At 47.5% G+C, this 24,031-nt stretch overlaps 1 protein-coding gene across 4 annotated transcripts; it reads right to left on the reverse strand.

Moving 5' to 3' along the window:
• Nucleotides 1–12,198: 12,198 nt before the first annotated feature.
• WDR93 (WD repeat domain 93) lies at nt 12,199–23,989 on the reverse strand. 4 transcript variants are annotated; one of them, XM_056347702.1, is made up of 17 exons: nt 23,742–23,979; nt 23,186–23,458; nt 22,228–22,423; nt 21,509–21,573; nt 21,188–21,266; nt 20,189–20,316; nt 19,594–19,632; nt 18,613–18,700; nt 17,813–17,996; nt 17,538–17,608; nt 16,993–17,079; nt 16,540–16,671; nt 15,735–15,951; nt 15,001–15,061; nt 14,115–14,271; nt 13,807–13,987; nt 12,199–12,621 (listed from the first exon to the last, which is right to left on the reverse strand). In XM_056347702.1, exons 2-17 carry the CDS (start codon nt 23,447–23,449, stop codon nt 12,504–12,506), a joined length of 2,067 nt encoding a protein of 688 aa, XP_056203677.1. In that variant the 5' UTR covers nt 23,450–23,458; nt 23,742–23,979; the 3' UTR covers nt 12,199–12,503. The 4 variants fall into 4 exon arrangements, with proteins under 4 accessions (XP_056203677.1, XP_056203678.1, XP_056203681.1 ...); XM_056347703.1 differs by lacking the exon at nt 12,199–12,621 and having other exon boundaries at nt 13,854–13,987; nt 14,111–14,271; nt 23,742–23,982; XM_056347706.1 differs by lacking the exons at nt 12,199–12,621; nt 13,807–13,987; nt 14,115–14,271; ... (4 more) ...; nt 17,538–17,608; nt 18,613–18,700 and having other exon boundaries at nt 17,835–17,996; nt 23,742–23,989.
• Between the last annotated feature and the right edge of the window lie 42 nt (nt 23,990–24,031).

Consider the following 24,031-nt stretch of genomic DNA (forward strand, 5'->3'; position numbering starts at 1 on the left):
TTCTTCTTAAAGTTCTCATTACTTTCTTGTAAAAGAAAACAAGATCAGTGGCCATCTATAAAATCTTTTCAATTTTCTTACATTGTATTTGCTGAAGAAAGGAGCCTGCCAGTCCCCAGCGGGTCACGCCAGAAGCAAGTGGGAGTGTGAGGGTGTTGCAGGGAGGGTTGGTGGGTGTCCTGGGAGGGTGTAGGTGTCACAGGGAGGGTGCGTGGGTGGGTGTGACCCTTACAGCTCCATCCCCAAATGTTCTTTGTCCTCTTATCTGTCTGTTGAGCACAGTTTGGTTTTCTTACTGCATTTGCAACAACAGTGGAATGGCCAAATTTACTCCACAGTCACCTCTCAGAAACATCTGCTGAGGGATTTAACACTTGCATCCTGAAGTCCATGTTCCCAGTCCCACAGAGGGGCTGGACACTGCTGCCTGGCTGACAGCGGGTGAGAGGCACTACGTGACTGCTCTGAGCAGCATCGCTTCAGGTCCCCAGTGTTGGCACAGGCTGGAGAAGGATCCCAAAGGTGCAGGAAGGGAGAAAGGGAATGGCAGGATGAGGACAACAATTTTAACAGCTTGCTGAAGCCATGCAGAAGTGGTCTGGGGATGCGGAGTGACATCCCTGGAGCTCCAGTCCGCAGCTTGCTGTTAGGTAGCAGAAATACACCTCGCTGGGGAAGACAGATGAGAAACTCCATCCAGCTCTATGACTGGCTCTAGGTGTATAACCAGGAAAGAAAACTCACAGGGAAATGTTTGTTCCCTTGCACTCACCTTTCTGGTTAAAACTGAGACAAATGTCACTGAAATGAGAGGAAAAGTTTTCATCCCCAGCTAATGTTTGGAACAAGCAGAGCAGCCAACTTCCAGTTGGTTTCGCTTCCCAGCTACTCGTTTCCAGGAAGGTCTAAGATAGTGCGACTTGCATAACACAAAGGGCATGGTTTTTCTTATTCCTGCAAAACCTCCCTTGAAATTAAGCCCAGGGAAGACTATACTTCTTGTTACAGAAGAGTTGGTATCCTAAGTGGGAAGTGTTGGAAAGCTGCAGGTGAAGGGGCTGCACCTGTAGCAGATGTCTCTCTGCGGCGCATCTCGTGGGAAATGAGAAGGTCTCTCCTGACACCAGGAGCACAGTGCAAACAGCCACAGGAAAGGGGGTTCAGGATGGTGAAAGGCATCAAAAACCAAGAGTCCTGTTTGAAGGGATGCAGTGTTGGTCCTGCTTCTGGTTGGGTTGGGCTTAACTTGTCTCTCTTTAGAGTTATTTGAAATACCTCTGTACTCACTGCCTCCAGAAAGGGCCAGTGGAGGGGACGAAGTTGCTTTCTCAGTGCCCATCAGATTGCCGGTTCAGCTGCAGGGGTGGCTGCTCCAAAGGCAGGTTGGGGCCTCTCTTGCAGCAAGTTTTGTGATGCAGGCACATATCTACCAGGAAGAGAGCAGTGTGACCAGGCCAGCAACACTAGCAGATGGTGAGGATCTTCCATCTCAGCACAAGACACAGGGCCATCACAGGAGGAGGGGAGGCTCAGCACCTGCTCTTTGAGTCTCACATGGCTCCGTGCATGTAAAGGGATGATCCAGGAGCAGGAGACACACCACCCAGGGCATCGCCTCCCCCTACCATGGTCTCTGGAGGCCATCACAAGCTTTTGAAGGTCTTCACTGGGGATTGAAACTGCACCATTTGGGCAAAAAAATCCACAGGAAGGACTAGTGCCTTGGAGCTATCTAACCCAGTGGTCAAATTCCAAATTCCAATATCCCTTCTCCACCTCCTTTCCTTCCTTAAAACAAGAATAAGCAAGAACCCAGGCCTGGGCAGAACTTCACAGCCCGTGGCAGGCAACTGCTGCCTCTCTGTATGGGATTCGCAAAGGGGAGGCATCTCAGGGCCACTTCCAAATGACCAGCATCGATGTTACAACTATTTGGCTGAGCTCATCCCAGTGCCAGTGAGATGGTCCCTGGGCAGGGTACGCAGCTGATGCAAAACTGATGCTACACTTGATCTTAGCTGAAAGGCCATTAAAAAGAAATCAGAAGAGACTGGCTGAAAGCAATTTATGGGGTTACAAAATGATGTATTACATGCACCATGGCTCCAGGTTTGCAGTAATTTAGGCTGGTATTGATTGAGGAGAGACTGGGGCATATTCCACCACCTTTTTAATTTCAGTCTGATTTGGCCGCTGCTTGCAGGTCAGCAGGCAATTTGATGAGACAAAAACAAACCAAGCATTAGAGCAGCCTAAATCACCCGCTTTTAGAAGTACCTTGTAAATAACTTTTAAGGCTGAACAAGGAGAACAAAATGAAAGAACTGGCTATTAAGGAAATCGAGACTGAAGTTTCAGGCTGAGAAAAAATAGTTTCATGGCACAGTTAAGAAGGAATATCATTCACACATACCATCGTTGCCTGCCTTTATTTTCCCAAACAAATATGCTGTCTTTTTCCTCATATTACAGTGCTAATTCTGATTCAATGTGAACTGATTGGATACCAAAATAAAGCCAAAGTACACACAGTTTCTAACAAAGGCCTCTAATCATATCATTGCGGCAATGGGATGGATGTCTTGGTGGGATTCCAGATTATTCAAACCATGTAATGGCATAGGATTGTCTCTACACGCTGAGGAAAGGGATGGGCTGTAAATCTGAGTGTAAATCTCCTCTAAGGGTAAATCTGGGACCGTTTTTCCCCTGGAGGTAGTGATTATAGTCCTAGGTGTACTGGCACATGGGAGGTGTTAGTGAGTAGTGGAAACCCATCAGTACTTGAGGTGGGGAAATTGCCCATCAACTGACATCAGGGAAGAAAACTTGCCACGTACCAGGTGATATTCAGGAGATGAAGCACAGGCAGAGGAAGTGGGAGGAAAAGGTCTTTTAATTCTCCATTAAGTCCCTTTGATTCTGGGTTGAAGTGGTCCCCTCCTCACAAAGCTGCATTTACGTGCATGAAATCCCAGTCCCTTTCCCCTCTCCATGCTAGAAATCTGCCCCATGCGTTACCCCTACCTTCCCAAACACATCCCCAAGCACTTCCACAGTTTCACAGGGTGAGAGCGTGGAGGAGGGATGTGGCAAAAGGGAAAACTGCTTCAAACCGACGAGTGTGCCTGACTGCAGACTGCCTCCAGTGTCAGCTATGGCCCCCGCTCACCTCTTCTGTGTTTGCATATTGACCCTGTGTGGGTCATAGGCAAAGGTCCAAGTAAAGATGGTCGATTATGTAGCTTATACCTGCCATAAGGTGTTGGATATAAATGGATTTCCCAAGTTTACCGTGACTATCAAAAGCTTGTGCTCTGACGTGCACAGGTGAAGAGACACAGAAAGCTCTGATCGGACTAATTAGCACTTTCCTGCAAGAAGGCTTCTCTGATCTCTAATCACATGCTCATTTCAGTCTTTTAAAATTGTGCTTGTGAGGCTCTTTTCTACTTTCTGCAGGTAAAGGGAGATGTGACCTCATATTCTGTCACACATGTTGAGAGAGTAGCAGATGTGATGTCCAGCTTTGCTGAAGCTCGGGAGGGAGCAGGAAAACCTGCTTTATTCAGGTTTTATTTCAGACCAAGCAATTGCTGAGGACCCAGTTCTTTATTTCTGCCTAGTGGGGCGTTCAATCAAATAGCATCCCAGGCAAGATGAAGTCCCACAATTTTGACTCAAAATAAAATCGAGTGGAGTGAGGGAGGATAACATCTCCTTCCATAGACCTCTGGAAATGATAACCTGCTCCGAAATATACACATGTGTTGGGAAGGCCAGCCTAGCCAGGCTCTGATGGACCCTCACAGCTAGCATGGAAACTGTAGGCTCAGCTGCCAGTGAATCTGCTTCCACCCTTCTAGTAATTAGTTGTACAATCAAATGAAACCACCTGAGCATCTTGTTCCTTTGCTTCAACTCCAGAAGTCAAAGACCTCAAAAGTTATTGGCAGTTTTAATTAAAACTAGCTTTGAGATATAGAGCAACCTGTAATGGTTATGGCTCATTCTAGATAATGCTGTAATAACCCTCGCACATATTAAATATAGCAGCAATATTGTCCACAAGAGATGAGGACATTAGCACAAATAATCAGCCTCTCTGTTGCGGGGAGGGCTCCGAACCCAAGAGTGGGTCTAAAACAAATGCATAAAAGGCATTTGCTCCTGAAAAATAGATATCCTGCAGCTCCCTGCCCCCTTCAGCATCCTTCCCAGAAAGGCCCCGAGTCTCCAGCAGATTTAGTTCAACCCCTTCTTACTCCCCAAACAACAGGCTGCCAGTGGGAGGCAATTTCCAGGTTCCTGCCCCTGCCCGGGCACTGCTGGACAATCTCATTCCCAGGAGCCACGTGCCACCGGCACAGCGCTTTAGCAGGGAGGGCTGCAGGCACCATGGCAGGTGTGCCCACAAGTTCAGCCCTGCTCAGCTTTTCTGACTCGAGGCCCCTGGCTCTGCCCAAGGGGTTGCAGCGAATGCAGGGCTCAGCTCAGTTTACCCAGAACTTAATGTTCAAGCAGGCTGATAAATAAAAAAAGTGCTGGTTCGCCGCATTTCCGATCTGGGATGGCCATGCTGCTCCAGCAGAAGGGCTTTAGTTGGAAGCCCATGAGGCTCTGCCTTGGCCTGGAGATGCAGAGAGCTGCTGCAAATTAGCAGACCCTTGCTCTGAAGCAGCAAAGCCCAATGGCTCTGCAAACATACCCAATGCAATGCCAGAGGGACATAGAGAGGGTACTTCAGGAACACCCACCTTCTGCTCACCTATAAATCTGCAGCGTGGCTGCAAGTAACTAAAGTTCCCTCCTGTTGGTTTAAAAATTGGAAATGTTTTTCTCCCTGGTGTAAATCCACTGAAGCCAACACATTCAAGGCAGCCACACAGGGAGTGAATTTGACCCAGGAAAGTTCATTGCACAGTCTCAGGTGGGCATTGCAATTGTCCAAGTCAAATGGCCCTTGCAGCATTAGTCTGGTGCAATTTTATAGGGCAATGGAAAATTTAGTTGTTCCCTCACATGAACAACAGCCAAATCTTCAGTGCATTTTCTAGGGAAATAACTTGTGTTCATCTGAAAAACCTTAGAAGACTGATTTGATTTGAAGCGCGCCTTTTGTGGACAATGAAAACAGTCCATTGGAAGGAACTCTAGTTGAGTATCACTAGTAAAGGCATCCAAGATCACTTATTTCTTTTGAAAACTATACCTCTTATTTCCCAGAATACTGAGCACATGCACAGAGCTCGCTGAAACAAGTTTTTGCTTAAAAGACCATTTCAGTGAAAAGAATTGTGTTGGTTTTGTTTGGGGTTTTTTAACTAATGAAACAAAATATGGCAACATTTCTCCTTTGAGAAAAATACAAAAATAAAACCTACTTCCTTAAGAGTTCTTATTCCTTCTTTGTCCTGTGCCTCTAATCACGTAATAAAGACAAGTGAAAAAATACTTCTTTTTTTTACTCAAACTTTGAAAACATCTTCACAGGATTTTTTTCAAACTTTCTAGGGAAATGCTCAGCTTTCCAACAGATGATAGATACATACCTTACTTATAGAACTATAAGCTCCTACTAACTTGAAATCTCTCACATATGAAATGCACTTCACTGACCATTCTGTTAGGAACAGTTCATCCTTGGGAAAATATTATTGCTGGAATGCTACACGAGTCCACAGCTTAGAGCTGGAAGATGCATTTAAATTCTCTGAAGAGGCTTTAGGAATTCATTACTTGATATACCTTTGGGGGAGGGAACAATCTTTTTTGTGCTACAACAGCTGAAAGGATTAATTGATTCTTTTCACCAACAATTCATTATATTTCATCATGTGCCTTTTATGTGTCTGTTCTGTTGCCCCACTGCCTTGGTAAATATTTCCTAGCTGCAGGATGGCATCTTTGAAAGAAAGAGAGGGGCTCTAGCCATTGCTCTGTTCCCAAAGAATGAAAGTAAAGTCAAAATTAAATGGGAAAACAACTGTCACCGCAACGACAATCAAACTGCAGACTGTATTAGCACTTTTCCTCTGAAGCTCTGGAATAAGGCAACAAGATGCATGCATTTCAAAAAAATAATTATAATAAGACTGTCCTAATGTGAGCAGTAAGAGAAACTGTCATTACAACTGACTTACATGGAAGCGCACAAGCAGAACAGGTAGCCTAAATGACAGACTTTTTATTTCCTTCCCCAATCTGAAAGATTAGGATCAGTGTGGTCATAGCAAAATGCAAGTGTAAAATCCAGAGCTGGATTTCAGTTTTTCCCTCCAGAGGTGGAGAATATACAGAGGCAGGCTTTTGATTCAGATTCATTTTGTAAAGGAAATGTGTAAGTCTCTAGCTTTATCTGTTCACTCTGGTTCCAACAAGTAAATAACCTCAGCCTCTCTGATCCCTGAGGAATGATGATTTACAGCACTGGTAATGTGCACTGAAGAAAAATACAACTTGTTCCTGAAAACCACTGATTAAAGTGATCATAGCAAAGCCAAATATCCTTTTATCACTCCTACCTGCTTTACCCCTTGTTACTTTATCCAGCAGCACTGGCTCCGATTTAATCTGCAGGAAGGGTGCCTGTCTGCAATGCTGATCAACACCATTCAGCCTTTGCAAACATTTACCAGTGCCAAGGGACCTTCTGGTAATGCTTTTAGCAGAAATATTGTTTAAAAAATGAATTGCTAAAATATGAACTTCCATAGAGAAAGCACCAGGAGAAGAAAAAAAAGGGACGACAAAACCATAGTATCCACTGCCTACTCACTGTCAAGCGGCACTGCGAAGGGTAAGAGCTGTTGAAGCAGGAGGGAAGCACAGCCTGGCAGATCTGTTTAGTCCTGTCTCATCCACCATCACTGCTGCAGTCCCTGCCAGGAGCCTGTCATGGCAGAGATCCATAAAGGGCAGAAGCCACTAGTAATGGAACTGAGCATTCAATTCCCATTTGGGCAATTGCAAATCTTTTTCCTGGTCTGTCTCCCCTCTCCTGTTGCCGCTCTGCACTGCCCCATTTCACCTCTGGGTGAAATGTTTTTCTCATTTTCTCCCGTCACACTAGGAGTATATATGTTATAGCCTTCATGGAGAGTAAGGACCATACAGAATGTATGGGGAAGACTTCAGGAACCCAGACCATTTCATTTCTAATAATTGAGAATGACAGGAAATTTGGGCTAGAACAAACTCAAGAGTTCCCCCTGTATTAGTGAATGTCCCTGGCCAGGATGAAGTCTATCTGATTCACTCCTGGCAGGTGTTTGAGAAGGTTTCCATCAATGGATCCTACATGACTCCCCAGAAAAACTGCACTAATTCTGCCTCCACAGCCAGCACAAGTGTCCCCTCATATCTAACCCAAACTCACTGCTTTGCTCCACCATGGACACTTGAGAACTCTGTAGTGTCCCTATGTCTGCTTTGAATGCAAGCATGGCTTGTAAGTCCCTCCACGCAATCCACACCTTTGGCTAGCGGGGTCTTCTATCTCCCAGAGATCCAGCAGGGTCCAGTGGCTGGAAGCTGGAACTCGGATTAGAAACAGGGTGCAAATGCAAACAATACAGGTAGTTTAACAGCTGGGACAATTTACCACAGGCTGTGCTGGCTTCTATGATGGGCAGTTTAAAATTAGGATACCGGATGTTTTTAAATGATCACTGTGCTTCGCTAAGGAATTAATTCAAAAACAACCTCTTGTCGTTTCTTAGCGTTTAGCCTACATTACTGTGCTATATTATCATATAATTGGTTGTTAGGTCAGGATTGCAACCTGGCAGGTTCCTCTTCCTTGCCTAATTAGTGTTTCTTCCTCATTGCTCAGCGTGGGACTTGGGGTTTTTTTTCCCCTATAGATCTCCATCTCCTGTGCACACCCCCTCACAACGCAAACTTATTCCCTTTCCCTCTGACAACGATCCAGCCCTCCACATGCAGAAGAGCTGCCGTTTGCTCACGCAGCCTTACATGAAGTTTCTAACAACATGAGCTGTTCAGTCTGATGAGCTTGAGGCAGTCAGAGTGTTTCAAACTTGGCAGCCCAGGCCAGCTCACCATTCAAACACTGCACATTTCCCTCCTACCTCATCGGCAGCCCTCCAGTGACATTCTTATGGGTCCCTTCCAACTTGAGATATTCTGTGACATGAGTCATTTGCCTTCCCTTCCTCTTAAAGCACAGACTTTCCTGGGGCCAAGCCAACACATGGCACTGCACAGAGGCGTGCCACATGAAGACCTAGCTCTTGCAATGACAAATCCTCCCCTATGGCATGACTAGTCTGCTGCACTACACCCCAGCCCTTGGCTTACTTAGGGTGTGAGCTCTTCATAGCGCAAGCCCTGCCTGTCTTCAGCTGTGTACAGTGCTTGTAAATCCATGGGGCGATAGCCAAAACAGCATCACCCTAGTCATAATGCAAATCTCTTATTTCTCTAGCACCCTCAGCTAGGCTCAGCCAACTTCCTCCTGTATTTTGGCCTCAAAAACACAGCTTATTTCTCATCTCAGGCACTGGTCCTGCTTTTGCAAACTCAGGTATGAAGGCCAGCAGAAACTGGCTCCCTGTGCAAGACCACATGTGAATATTGTGCCAGGTCCTAAACAGAGCAGCACCAGAAACACTGGACAACAACAAGCTGGAACAGAAACAGGGACAAACTCGAAGGGGTTTGCAGAAACCCCAAATTAAAGCAGACTGAGATGTCTGGCACGATGCATCTGGGAAGATGAAAAGAGTTAATCTGCATAGCCTGGCTGGACAGCACAACTTGACAGCTATAGCCTGGACTCGAAGATGAAAAACTGTACCCTGGTACAGGGAACTGGTATTAGAGGTAATGAGGCGGCACTACTTTAAACAATGAGAGCTATTTGAGCAATTAGGAATGGCGTGCAGTACCTGGTTTACTTATACCTAGACATAAATTTGTAGAGAAGGGAACCTGACCTTGTGCTGCCCCTACGTCCAGAGCAAACAGAGCAAGCACTTGCTGGGACTGTGCTATCCTAGGCATCACTGCATGTCCCACAGCGTCTTGCAGGGACATTATTTGCCCCAAATAGGACACAGATGTCTTCACAGATTCCTCCTTAGGATGGCTTCAGGTTGTATGTGGTAAGGCATTACAGGATACATGGGGGTGTTGCATTAAAGCTGGCAACACAGGTGCAAGGAGTACAGCTCCTGGAGCACACAATTCAGCTCTTCTCGAGAACCACGCTCCTTCCAACAGCACAGATGTGGTGTACCCAAACAGCCCAAACTTTGCTGGCCCCGAGGAGTGGGGGAACCTTATCAGATCAGCCTCTGATTTCCTTTACTTCCACAGCACAAGAAAATATGCAAAATAAGATGACATTTGGCTTCTTGCAGAGAACAGCAGATAATTTAGTCAGATTAAAGTACAGCCTGGTCTCCCACAGAGACGGTCTCTGCATGGCTGGGCAGCAGCCTGGCTCCACTGGAACGACGCTGCTCGAGCGCCTCTCTGTGGATCTGGGCTCCTCTTCCTCCCTCTCACATGCCTTCTCAATCCGCTAACTGATTTTTTTCATTTTCTTTTACTTTTTTAGAATAGAGAGCCATATTGCTCCCATTATCCCCTGGTTGCACCTCTGAGTTCACTGAACTTGGCACTGAGCTAGGAGTTGGCCCAGCCAGAACTCCTACAGTTCCATCTTTTGATGGTGATATACATGATACCTCCCAAGGTCTTTCCATAGTTTCCAGCAGTAGAATAGCTCAAATTGTTTCAGGCCTGCAGCTGCCTAGTGCTCACGGAGTGACCGGGAATGGAAGAACAGCTGGCAAGGGCATCATCTCTGGAATAAGCAATGAGGTGCCTCCGGTGCTCTCCAGAACGTGCTGTGGAGCTCAGCACACAGCTCCATCACCAACGCGTGTGTCAACACACTGATCATACCAATTTTTCTGCATCCTTTCAAAGAAGCAGGAAACAAATGGTCCCCTGCTGAATTCATGAGTAAAAACAAAGGCTCTTCATCAGCCTCCTGCAGCTGCTTGTTGTTTTCCTTTCTCTGTGGAGCCTGCCAGCTCCTGGTTATCTTGGCCAAGCACATGATTAGAGTTTTAGAGCAAATTCAAACTGCAAACAAATAAGCACATCTTGAGACAAATACACACAAACTGGTGGATGCACAGTACATCTAACTGCTTAGCAGATTCTGTCATGCCTCTTCTTCTGATGCGAGGCAAGCCCTACTCCTCTTCTGGATGGAAAACAGATGGGGTAGGATTAAGGACACAGATTCCCAAGCCCTTTACTTTTGCACAAAAAAGTAAGAGCTAGACCCAGTGCTGCTCAAGGGGCCACTATTAGTTGTGCTGGGTCTCTGCAGCATGGGAACCAATGTAGGAATAGGAATTCCTGCCCTGAGTAATCCCCTGTGCCCAATTATGACAGAAGATCCATTGTTTCTTAAAATACCACAGAAACAAAATAATTAAGTTGTTACTGCCACCACAGAAAGAATAGAAGAAAGGATCAAGGATTGTTCCTTGTTCACTTCAGGGCTGAACCAGATGGCTCCGTTTAAACAGGCATTGAAGGTGGTTTGAGCTAGCCTGCTTGACTTTGCACTGAAGCAGATGGCAAGTGCTCACACAACCCAGTATCAATATCTGTAACAATCAGCTGAGCTGTGAAGCTGTAATCTGTGGCAGATGGAAAATGACAGCACAAAAGGCTTTACTAGGGCCCTCAAAGCCTTTCAAAAAGGTAGCAAATAGGAAGGTTTAATTCAAATAGCTTGTCCTTCTCCAGAGCAAACCAGGCATCTGAGACTGCAGAACAAGTGGAACGCTTCTCCCCTTTTCTACCTCCACAATGGACTGGCTGACTTTATTTCCAGCGGAAGAGTTAAGACCTGTCATCAAAACTCAATCCAAAACAAGACAACTTGCTATGAAAAAGTGAAATAGGACCTTGACATGACACAGTGTCTACACGGCACAGTCTGTGCTGAGTCCCTGCCACCCTGCATTGATGCTTTGCTGAGCCTTTGTGAGAGTCACTTGGGGGAGACCTGGAAAAAATACAGCTCACCCATGCACACAGATTGCAGTGGTTGCTGGCAGATTTGTCAGATTCTTTGTGGATTAGGCAGTCATCCTGGAAGCATGATCAGCTGTAAGACGACTGAAGTTTTCTCATGGTTTTGATGCTCAAGAAAGCCTGTTTGCTGTGCTTGAGAATGAATATTTGGGGTCACCTCCCCTAAAGCTCCTCAGGTTCCAGGGGATCCCCGAATGCCTGAAGAGCGACAAAGATACCCAGTGCAAAATGCAGGTAGGCTGTCACCCTCCAAGTGGGTAATCAGACCCTGCAATTAACATCTAGATGCTGCCAGTCTCCCACAGGCCCTGAAAACACCAACAAGTGAAAGACTGACCAGGGAGCCTGCACACTTTTTTGCCCCATCTGTCAAATATACAGAGCAAGTTACTAACTTAACACACTTCTGGAGTAAGAAACAAATACATGGATGCTTGGCCTTGTATCGTCCCTGCTAGTTCTTTGTCCTGTGTTGCCCATAGTAGGGATGCTTCAGCTTTTTACAGCCTTTGGCCAACATGCTGCCCATGCTCCTCACCCATCTTTGGCTCAGCACAGCCCTGACTTCTTCAGACCCCCCCCCCAGCTTCTGTCCTGCTTCTCTGCAACATCAGTTCTTGCCTCTAGCACCAGTTCTAGCCTGACCTTAACCCAGAGAGCTTGTCTGAACATTTCTAGGCTGCAATTCCTAAGCAGACATGCCACAACTGCCTGCTTTGAAGGCAAAAGAAACAACTAGGCTGCAGAACAGCCTAGGTCAGGCCTGATACACTCCGCAGTGTCACTGCTGGTTGGCACCGCTATGCTCTGGGGGATGCCACCTTCCTGGGTGATTTGCTGCCTGGTCTGAAAAGACCAGGTCTCTTGCTAAACACAAGGATGATGCTGCCTGCCCATCTGGGTCAGAGCAGAAAATGAGACAAAATGGTGAGCCCCCACAACAGAAAGACAGTACATTAGAGTCTCATACAACGCCAGTCCTATGAAGAGCAAGAGACTTTTACTAGAGAAAAGGCTTTATTAAGGAGGGACATTGTAACATACCATATATACTGCTCTGATGCTCCAAGTCTCTGGGAGGACTCAGACCCAACGCAAATACTTAGGTGTTGGGCCTGCCACCTTGCTGAGCCACCTTTCCTACCTCAAGACTCTTCCATCAGTAGTGTTTGTCTCTGATGAGGAGGTGCTTAACCCTGCTGAAACAGGCTGAGGGTTAAGCAAGGAGAGAGGCGGGGTGCAGATACTTGTGGCTGAGCAGTGGCAGGCAAGCAGCTACTTCGGATGACAAATTGCCCCTGGCTGGAAAGCAGCAGGATAGATTGGAATAGAGTTGCTGTCAAAATATCAGTGCTGGATTTGGGGTCTGCAGGACTGTGGTAGCGCAGAGCCTGACCCTCAGGATGCAAGGCTGACTACAGCTTCTTCTGTCCCTTTACTTTCTCTCTCTCCTTGTCCATGAGAGCTGCTTGTGCCTGCAGTCGACTCCAGTACTCAGGCAACTGCTCCCCAAGTCCCAGCAGGCTCTGCTGCCTAATGAGGGAGAAAAGGGTGGTTAAAAGAGTCGCAGCCATTCTCCCGGTGCTCAGACAACCTTAGCCTGGTTCCCCCAAGGGTCCCTGGGGCTCACTACAAATTAAGCAGTTCAGACTTCTTGTGTCCAAAGAAACTGAGATTCCCTCATGCCACTTAGCACTCAGGTTTACCGCTTTTGACAGCAATGACCTCCATATTTCTCTTTGCCTGTTAGCCTCTGTAAACACAGGTCTCGCTGCAGCTGTATTTGGTCTGCTCTGCCTTCAGCTCTCAGTACCCAGGGAGCAAGGTATCCCTGGAAGTGATGTCTCCCCAGTTTTTCTCATCTGAGGCAGACAAGAATCTCCTCTCCAGCTTTATAAGAAGGCAGGACAGAACTGGTGGCTGGTAGCATAGGATGAAACCTTTCCACACCCAACTAACCAAACGCCACCACAGGATTCACCCTGGAGGCAAGTCTTCCCTTAGGGGGAAGGCTACCAGGTGACATGTGCTGTAAGGTCATACCTGCACCCACTGTTCCAGTTCGAATTAGATAGTGAAGATGTAGTGAAAAGAACAAACAATACTGTTGACACAGATCTGGCTCCAGGTCCCCAAAAGAAAATAAAGGGAAAGGGTCACCCAATAAGAGATGTCACATTGCCATCTAGTGACGGCGTGGTCACAATGCATCAGCCTCACCAACCTCGGCCGGAGGGTACTGGGGACCTTCTCAAACCGAGAAACCTCCAGCACAAACCCACTTAAACATCACATCAACCCCGGAATGGAGGGGAGGAGCAAGGTACAAGGAGATCCCAGCTCTGCCTGGCTATGAGATCAAAAGGAAGACACAGACATGTAAGTGAGGATCACATTCCCTGACAAGCTTGCAAAATGTGTTGCACAAAAACACATTAGAACTAGCAAGCCCTCTACCTGGAATGACAAGCCTGCCCCAGGCATTCCAACTTACAGTTGTTAAGGTGTTCTAGGAAGGACAGAAGGGAGAGGAGGAAGGGTTCTGGGTGGCTGTCAGGAATCCAGCTACCTGAACATCAACATTACCCAGACATAAATCTGTCACAGCACACAGAAGAACCCAGGAGCTCCAGGGTGAAACCTCACATGAACCTCAGCAACACCACAACTTACAATAATGCAGGTGCACTTACCTACCAGGCAGAAGGAAATCCTTACCTATCACGTAAGTAAATGTTACATCTCTCAGTCCATGGCAGGTTCTGCAAAGATTTGAGAGGCAAATCTGATTCCTTCGGGAAAGCCTCCTTCAGTGGGTAGGAGTTGAAGTCAAAAAGGAAGATAGTGCTGTGACTGTCTCTGCTCTGTGCCAATGCACCTGCCAGCTGCTGCTTATCTCCTAGACAGAAACAAGAACCATGAGCATCAGGAATCATCCAACAAGAAGAACGATCAAGGATCAGTGCACAGCTGAATGCACACAGTGACTATATATCTAAGACCACTCCAGGGTGCTACCTACCCACCTCGAAGCAGCAAGCAGCAATTCACACTATCCACTACAAACACTGGCTGCCAGGGAGATGCTACAACATGAGAAGGTGGAGTACTGAAGCAGTAAACAATCTGCGATGTGGCAGTGTTCATCAGAGAAACTGTGCCATCCCAGGAGAAAACAAGGGCCTGAAACAGCAAGCTGACACTTAGAAATAGACATAAAAGAAGTGAAAAGCGTTTCCTGGAAAGAACATGGAACGACACTCAGGATTGCACATTTTCTTTGCCTTCCCAGTAGTCATAGAGCCACAGCAGGTCAAGAACAGGCCATGCAGGGGACTTGGGATGGACTTGCTGCAGGTTGGGATTGGAAAAGGGCAGCAAGGCAGGTTAGAAATGAACTAGATCCAGCCTTCTGCATGGCTGGCTCTGGCAAATGGCTTTCAGTCCTTTTCTCCCCATGCCTGAAATCTTTGAGGCCACTCGAAAGGTCTGCCTCAACTCGTGCTTGTAACTTCTCCTTACCATGATGCCCTCTCATGTCTGAGCCTGATGCCTGAAGCTTCGTGGCTGAACCCTCTCATTGCAGTTGGACCTGTCCATGTGCAGAGGGCCTCCAGTGCATGTCCCCCCGCAGCGGCCAATTAGAGGACATGGGTGCAAGGGGATACTAAGACCATGGAAGATAAATCCTTTGGGAGTGACCAGCTACATATAGACCTGCAACTGGTGCAGGAAGTTCCCATGCTAAAAATAGCTGGAGGCTGGGAAAGGATGTGAGGGCAGTACCATATGTGATTGCCCTGTTCTTTATCTTCTAGGCACCCAGTTACAGCCATCACTGCAAACAGGATGCTAGGCCAGAGGGACCCGTGTTCTCACCCCGTTCTTAAGAGAGCTGGCACTGATACTCACCGCACTGGGGTATGTCAGGACAGGCACCACTGCGCTGACAGCAAGATCCGGATCTTCAGGCCTGTAAAAACAGAGCCAGGCTTATGCCTCTGTTTCGTGGACGTGGCACGTACTGAGAGGCTGTGATAATGACAATAACAGTTTGTGGCACACGGGCTAGCATAAGGTTCCAGACAACCCCCTTCCCTGTGGGGACAGAGCTTGCCTCCTCCTGGGCAGGAACTATGTTGGAGATGCAAATCCCCTGCATGTCACAGAGGCATGAAACCATAGCCTTCAGACCAGCAGCTTCCCCAAAGTTGACCCTTATCCTCAAACCAAGGGGATAAACGAACATCAAGTTGATAGAAAGATGGTAAGAAATACTTATTCTGACTTCTAGGGGGAAGTTATTCTGGCAAGGGCACAAGAGAGAAGAAAAAAATTCCCCCGGGTACCTGGCAGAGACCCAGCTAGTTGGACGTCAGTTCTGGAGTAGTGCTACAAGCGCTTGTGTTCTGGTGCATAGAAGAACCCAGAAACACCCCTAATTCTGGCATAACCATTGGACTGTAGCACTGGAACTGACTCATAGCAAAACCACGTTTGCTGGTGACAGCAGCATGGCAGAGCTATCTGGGTAAAAGCTGTAGAAAGTTCTCTACTCCACAGAAATCTGGGGCTCTGTGCTGGACCTGACCACTACACCACATGGTTTCTTTGGCTGGGCTGAGGTCTGTCAGAGCCTGCCTCACCTGTCTGCCAGGAGCGTGATGCTGGACTTCCCAGCCCTGGGTGCTTTCACCAAATAGAAAGAGCTGTCTGTACATAGCACTAGAAGCTGCACAATGGGACAGGCAGGATCTGTACCAGGACAAGGCATCTCATCACTGGCTGTTACGGAACTCCGCAGGAAGTGGATACTATGGGTGACACGTTCCTCTAGAATGGCAGTCACAGACAGTGGGTATCCTGGGGAAAGAGGAGGAGGGAGGGAAGGAAAAAAAGGGGGAAAAAAAAAAAAAAAGAAAAAAACCAAGGACACCAGTTTAGGGAAAAAAGGGAACCAGCAATTTATCCAAGAAAAGCTTAGCTTGGACTGCTCAGGGACAGCAGCCACCAGAACAATTCTGACAGCTGAAGATTCCTCTGCCAGAAGAATCCCTACATCATGGCAGGATAACACTAGCAACTGATGGCAGCCTGGACCACAATACCACAACAGCCTCAAAGATGACCTGAGGGCACAGTGGCAAAGCAGTGGTGACTGTCACTGTCTCACAGCCTCAGAGCAAGACTGTCATCAGCCCTCACTGCAGCAGGTCACAGCCCCTGCATTGCTGTGGATGGAAATGGTTCTGCAAGCGCTAGGGCAGTCCCGCTGTGTTGGCAACTTCTGGCCAAGCATCTGATAAACAAGCAAGTCCAAACTATTTTCAGACTTGCTTGTAAACTCACTGCTAGTCCCTTGTTCACACCAAACCAGAGCCTCAAACTCCTAAGGAAGGGAGCAATTTACCCACAGTGATCCCAATATACAATCCCAAAGGGCAAGCTCACCTAGGCGATTATCCCAAATAGTTATTGTTGCATCTTCACATACCAGTGCCAGGTACCTGGAGCAGGAACTGACAGCTGAGCATGCAATTGGAGCTGCACAAGGCCACACAACATCAGGTTTCAGATCAGAGTCTAAAGAGAAGGACATGAAGAGACACAACTGTAAGAAGGCGCAGAGCATTCTCTTTCTTGATACTAACATTCAGTTTCCCAATAAAACACGCACCATTCTGCGGTCCCCTGCCAGAGTGGCTTCACTAAAAATACTGCCAGCCTGTGCAACATGAATCCCCACAATCCAAATGCCAGCCTAACCCACAAGATATGAGGTAGCTCTCCTCCCCTTTCCTCATTTCCCTGAATAATGAAGCTCTGTGTGAATGACAGCCGCTGGCCACTGAATACTCCCACTCCCCACAGAGTGCTCTGCTAAAGAAAGCAAGGCTTTCTTACCCACTTTCTCCTTGAGTGGACGGTTAAGTAAGTACAAGCAGAGATTGTGGCTTCCATCCCAGTGCACACTGATGCCAGCTGGAACATCTGGAACAGAGAAGGGGACAACAAAAGAGAAGAGACTGAGAACAAAGAAAGGAACAATCCAGGACACAAAAAACACCATTAGAAAGCTCTCATTAGAGCTCTCACTGTTCCTTGATGGGGCTTACAGAAACTCTGTTCACACAGAAACTACACCAGAACAAACTCTCTCCTCATTCGTTACTTTTATCTTTCCTATGTGCCCCCTCATCTCTTTCTGTGGTTTTGGGAGGTGGGCGTTGTTGTTGGGTTTTTTTTTTAACTGCGGAGCTAAGTTTGTTTGACTCCATGCTGGTAACTGACTTATAAGTCTTAGGGCTGGCATTTTTATCCAGGCTTATGTACTTGGAGGTGGAATTTATATAGTGAACCCAAGCCTCAGCCATTGAGCTCTAACTGGAGCTCAACGTCATGCTACAACATGCTTCATAGGTTAAAAGTTTTTTGCCCATTTGGATTACCTGGCTGTACTTTCATTTCAGGTCCCATCTGTAGGATCCGGCTAGGCAGGAGAAAATGAAAAGTAGCATGTCTGAAAAAAAGGAAGAAAAATATGTAAAAGGCAGGCTTTGGTAAGTAAGCAGCACTGTGGCAAGACATGCAATGGCTCTAGCCTCCTGCCCTAAAGCCCTGGGAGGAAGGAGGCAAAGCTAAGACAGAAACTTCCATTTACACTCTAAAAGTGTATTGTTCTGATGCCTCATGGACTGAAATCCTGGTTGGTGCTCCCACTCACCTGGGGATCTCCTCCTTGCTCGCTGTCTCACCCTCAGCCTCCAGATAATCCCGATAAGTATTGCGGAAGACAGCTTCCTGCTGCTCCCACTGGGAATCCTTGATTAGGTGGTTGTACCCCAAGCCAAGCATGCTGCCATCATCCACTTTCTTCAAGGCATCCAAAGGGCTTTTGAAACTACTGCCTGCATTAGGAACACAAAGGGAGAAGGCAGAGCCCTGGAGGAGCAGACACCATGGAGTGCTCAGAGGCATTTTGACCATCCCTCCTTCAGGGTGGCATTGTCTTGAAAAGGGACACACTGCATCTTGTGGTACTTTCCATATCACTAGCTCATTTTCCAATATTTGAAGGCAGGGACTAGAACAAATCATCTGAGGACTCGGCTGACCATGCCTTACTGTGCCATTCTCCCTGACAAGTGTCCCAGCATAAGGTCTGCTCCCTCCTCATCCTCAGCATTTTCCTATAAATCACTCAGAGTGACAAATTAGGGGTGCTGTCAGGTTGCTAGGGTTTAGGAAACAACCTTCTCCCTCTCCAGTGACAGCGAAGCCACGTGTGTACGACACCCACTTCAAGACACACTGAAGTATTTTGTGCTAACAAAGGTGACATGCAAGACTGTCAGGTAAGAAGCAACTTCCACTACAGGATTACATTTAACTATAAAGACAGGTCAGGAAGGGACCAGGGAGCACATTACTGGAATTTTCTGACCTGTTCTGTATGCGTAAGGGCCACGATTCCTTTGCCACCTGAAGGAGGCTGCAGGTTGCAAGTACAGAACCAGTTCTGACCTGTAATGGATTTGGGTGGCTTCACTTTCAGCAGCAGCACTGGGAGACTCAACTTTGCATTAGCTTTGTTTGCAGACACGGGAGACTCCTGCAACAGTAAAATGTCAGCCTGAGAACTGTGTCGTACCCTCCACTTTAAGTTTTTACCTGTTCATGGGAATCAAATGCTTCCTAAAGAATGCATATGCAAAGATTGGCGGACACTGCCTAGGAGATAATGGTTTTAGGCTCATTCTTCAGGCCAAAACACAGAAGTTTGAGGGAGGTCAGTACTTTTGCAGTATTACAAAGGAGGTCCTGCCTCCACACCTCCCGTCTTTGTGCCCTAAGTAACCTCCACTTCTGATTTTATTAACCTCTCTGAATTACTCTTGTTGCAGCACAGGGCTGGGTGCGGCACAGCAAGGCTCAGAATAATAAAAAAAGGGGGGGCGGGGGAGGAGGGGGAAAAAAAAAGCAGGACTAGAGGCTGTAGAGTGCTGCTGCATACAAGAACCAGATCTTATTTCAGCAAGCCCAGCGAGGCAGGAAGTCACATATGTGCTTGGCTGGGAATAGAAAATCCTAACAGGAACGGGCACTGGTGTGTTCCCACCACCACCCCACTCCACACACATTGACACTTGCTAAACAGAAAAGGCCTGACTAAATAATCAACCCTGTCTAAGAAGGAAGAGTCTTGTAAACTTGGGTAGTTTACATGGAATCAGCAAAAAGGGAATGCCTGGATGTTTGCTTTTGGCTTAGCTAAATTAAGCGGGAAGTAGCTCCCTCTTAAATGGCCAGGAATGTATTTGCTGGAGGAAGAGGGAAGAGTTATGAGGCAGGTATCACAGAAGGTTAGCTGGAGGTACTGGGCAGAAGGTGTCTGTCTATCGAGAGGTGAAATATAGCAGGGTAAAAGCAACGGAGGAGAGGATTAAGCACTGACTTAGCATCTAAAACTCCTAAACACAGCTCAGGTTCATTGAGGCAAGTTACCATCTCTGCAGAACCATCTCCATGCAGCTCCAGACTTTTCTGCCAAAGAACCAGAGGTGACAGTGGTTAGTGCAAACAGGCAGAGACCCTGCCCTGCCCAGGCAGGTTCAGCCATGACTCCACCAGGCTCCTCTTGTAGGTTATCTAAAACACAAACCCTCGTTCAGGACCAGACTCCTAAGTGGAGGTATCAGGCCTGATTCCCACTCATCTTCACCTTCCCCCAGTAACATAAGGGAGAAACCCTGTGGGAATAACCTTACACAGGGCCTCCACAGATGGGGCAATACTGCTTGGAAAGGAGCTGCCAGTTTCAGGGAGGGGCAGCAGGAACACTAGCCCTGGGATCAAGGGAACCTCACTGGAAGGCCTGTCTCGGGAGACTGAACATGTCCCAATAACACAAAGGCCTTATGAAATGTGGGATGGGCTGCTGTAGAGACACATACTCCATCCCCCTGAGCCGACAGACTTGTTCAGCCTGTATTTTGCTGCCACTGTCTGCAGGAGCAAGGCTTGGGGAAAGACCTGTAGGCAAAAGGACATTAAAAAAAAAAAAAAAAAAAGCACAGCGGGAGATGGAACTGTTTTGTACCGCAGATGTCCAGCTTGACCTCCTCTCCCTGCAAGCCAGCCCTGCTGCAGCTCCTGGGCTCTTTTCCATCTCCTTCAGCCAGGAATCCTTAGGCAATCGGTAGATCTCCAGCCAAGCTTTTGTGCTGTCTGCATTGGGAAACCATGTTGAGCAATTGGAAATGAGGAGAAAAGGTCTGTCAAGCAAGCAGCTTCTGTTATCTTATATTCTTAAAAGAAGATCTGGATAATTTTTGAGATATAAAATCCCTGTGAACTCCATGCAGCCCACCTCTCCTCCCACTTAAGGCTTGACATGCTTGACTGAGACCAACATCTGAGCCTCCAGCTCAAGTCCTCAGGGTCCCACATCCACCAAAGGAATTCCATGAAGCGACTCAGTCAAAGATTTGACTTGTAGCCTCTGAGATAAAGTAGAAAGTGAGACATGGTCTCACACTGGTTCTCTGTGGATGCTACATATCTCATTCTCAGCATATGTCCAGGCAGATAACACCAAACACAAGTCCAGAAAAACTGCTACCAGAAAATGGATTAATATAGACAGCTGCTATGAAACAGAAGAATGTTGTAGCAAGGAGTTTGCTGCAGTGTTTTTAGAGACTGTCTCTGTGCTCTCTGGCTTATGTCTGCAGAGAAAACTCTTCAGGTCTACACATTTCCAATGTAAAAGTGAGCCTTAGCAAAGCAGAGGAAGAACTGAGTTTGGTACTTCTGGAGAGAAGTGGGAAACCTGCTTTTGCCAAGCCTTCTGGGAGCTGGGAACTACACTGACCAGCTCCCGAGAGCTCACTTTTAGAACCAGTCCTGATCCACACAAACCTTTTGGAGAGGACAGGAACTGGCAAGAGCAGACCTCTAAGCTGGAAAAAGGACTGGGAGGGTTAGGAATGAGATCTCAGGCAACACAGAACACTTGGAATATTTTAGAAGAATGGCTGCTGGCCCTTCTGCTAGAACACAACAGCCATCACCCAACACACCATGTTCCTGCACTTGCCTTGCAGCAGGACTCCCGTGTAATCACCTCCCGGGGACACCACCACCTCCACACAAGTACTTTGCTTGCTGATATCCTCCTACCAAAGAAAAACAGGCTGGCATCAAAGCAAGATCACCAATTCAGACAGCTCCATGGCCTTATGCAGCTGTCAACTAGGCAAAGGCCAGACAGATTTTTGGAAGAACAGGAATAAATATCGGTCAGCACCCTCGGAGCGCTGCTGCCCATGACAGAAATTCTTGAGGGCAGTTAGTACTCCTCATGATTGATTACTTACCAGCCTGTGCCCAGTGTCTATGGAATTAACTCAGTACATACCACTTCATTTAGGATTTTAATGAGTAGGAAGCTTTCCTTGTGAAAGCAGAAGAGCCAGACAAGCCCTGCAATAGAAACACAAAGTAGCAGGAGGAGGAGGAGAAAAGTGAGCAGATTGTAGCCATGCTCTAAGGCGATGGCTGTTAGAACACCTGCATGAGAATTAATGGGACTACATTTTTTCCTGGGCTCAAGGAAGAATATCCCATCGTTTCCAGCACTAAACTTTTGCTGGCTTCCTTATGCCAGCACCAGCAAACATTCAATTGTACATAGAGAAGGATAAGCCAGTTTGAAAGGTATCTCCACCAGAACTGATAGGTTTCTTATGAATCAACAAGCTAACCTATTTAACCACAGGGCTGTGCAACTACAGGTGCAGAAACAAAGCATGGGTAGGGGGGGTCTTACCAAGCAATGGTTCTTTCTATCCAGTCCAAGGTATTCCTAAAATTTACTGCACTTCACCCTCAGCTCTGCATCTGCTGTGCCAGAGAGGACATCAAACCCACACCCTCTACTAATCACAAGGCCCTAGGGCTACCCTCTCACCCTACAACCTGTTATCTGACATCCTCTTTGCAGGGCTTTCTAGGAAAGCTCTCAGCCATTCTAATGTTCCTCCTGATTTAGCACTCTTCCATAACGCAGCTGCCATCTCCTCAGCTCCAGAGCACAGCTATCCCCAGCTAGGTCAAGGAAAGCCACATCACACCAACCCATTTCATCCACAGCAAGCAGGATGTGGCGCTCATTCCCCAAATCCGAGGCATGGATGGCACAAATCTCTGTCTTGACCGCATCCCAAGCACAGACTTCCTTACAGTCAGACATCTCGAAGGCAGCCAGACCCACGGACAGACCAACAAAGATGTATTTTCCAGACACTGCAAGGCAACTGGCTTTTCCTGTTACCTACCAAGAAAAGAAAAAGAGGAGTGTACCCCCAACTGCTCCTCCAGTAGGGATTACATCAGCCATACAAGCAACATACCCCTAGCCTTTTACTAGCAGGAAATTATTCTACAGGGAAAAAAATATTTGTATGAGCTTTCATCAGAAGAACAGGGGAGAGACTCATCTGTCACAGAGATTGCTCTGTGTTGGGAGTGAAAAAGGCTTCTCCCACCTTTTCCCTCCTGATAAACAGAAGGGGTTTTAAAGACCAAGAAGAACTCAGGGGCACTCAGCCCTCTCGCTGCTAACACAGAGCTGCAATGGGACACTGGGGTCCTCCAAGCAATGACAGAACACCAGCGGAAGCCAGCACATCCTCCTGCATATCTCCATGTAACAATGGGGAAGGCAGTGCTGCCCTTCTGCTCCCAGTGCTCCCATCGTGGTATTCACCATTAACACAGAGCTGAGTTTGCCCATTTATATGCTACTGACTAATTAGCTTCTCCTTAGCAAACAAGGGTGGAGCTAGCGTGAGAAGCAGGTGAATTTAGTGCTGTTTAATATCTGCTTCTCTCTTTTCAGAGGTGTGATAGATGGGTGGGAATCAGAACCTGTCAGACAAGCTTAGAAGCTGCAGCCTTTTGAAGTGAAGCAGTGAGATGGTGGTGGATTCTGAGAAAGGTGATGAACAGAAGAGTGTAAAATCAACTGAATGGATATTCTCTAGAAAAACTGCTACAGTAATTAGCGCTGTCTCTGCTGTGAGGGTCTTTGTACCTGGAACTCCGCTGTAGGAAAGCATTTTGTGGGCTGGACCTTTAGGTTTTGCGCTTCTTGGAGCATCTCCCTTTTTTCAATGATTGCCATAGCATTCTCAAACACCAGCATCACCAGTTTGTTCATCATCCTGAAGGGCTGAGGCAACACATCACGCTTTCGATCGGGATCCTGCAGGAAGAAATCTTCCTCATCATCCTTTGGCCAGTCCTTCTCAGATGGTGGAGGAATCTCCAGGGGATGCTTCGGGATGTACACAGCCATGGTTCTGCCCTGCCGGATACAAACCACACCACAGGTGCAGGAATCACTGTAGGTGCAGAATAATGAAGAACCGTGCAATATCTGCTGTAATGAGGTAATGGGGGGAAAGATGATTAATGACCTCTAAGAGGGAAGGGGGGTTCCTTTCAGCGTAGACAGGCATATAGCTCGTTTGTGCTGGCTGCATTGCCCCCGTTACAGGCTGCCCCAGAAACGGAGTGTCAAAGCCTGAGCACCAGACTGTGTAACAATTATGACTGACCATTAGCCAGCTCTTCATTAAAAGACTTACTCGGCCTGGATAAAACCCCAACAATTAATTCGGAAAGCGGTTGGCGTCTCTGGAAGTTCTGAGCTTTATTCCCAAGCCACCGGGTGCTTTCGGGGTTCTCCCCTCTGCGCCGGGCCCGCACCGCTCCCACCCCGCACCGCAGCCGCGGGGCCAGGCCGCGCCGCTCCAGCCCCCCGAGCGGAACCGCCGGCGGCCGTTACCGGTCAGCTGCGCCCGGGGGGCGCCTTTGGCGGGAACACCCGCCCCGCTGTTGACGGTCGCCGTGGCAACGGCGCGGCGCGGCCCGGGCG

This window comes from Falco biarmicus, chromosome 7, assembly GCF_023638135.1.
Source record: "Falco biarmicus isolate bFalBia1 chromosome 7, bFalBia1.pri, whole genome shotgun sequence".
NCBI classification, from domain to species: Eukaryota; Metazoa; Chordata; class Aves; order Falconiformes; family Falconidae; genus Falco; species Falco biarmicus.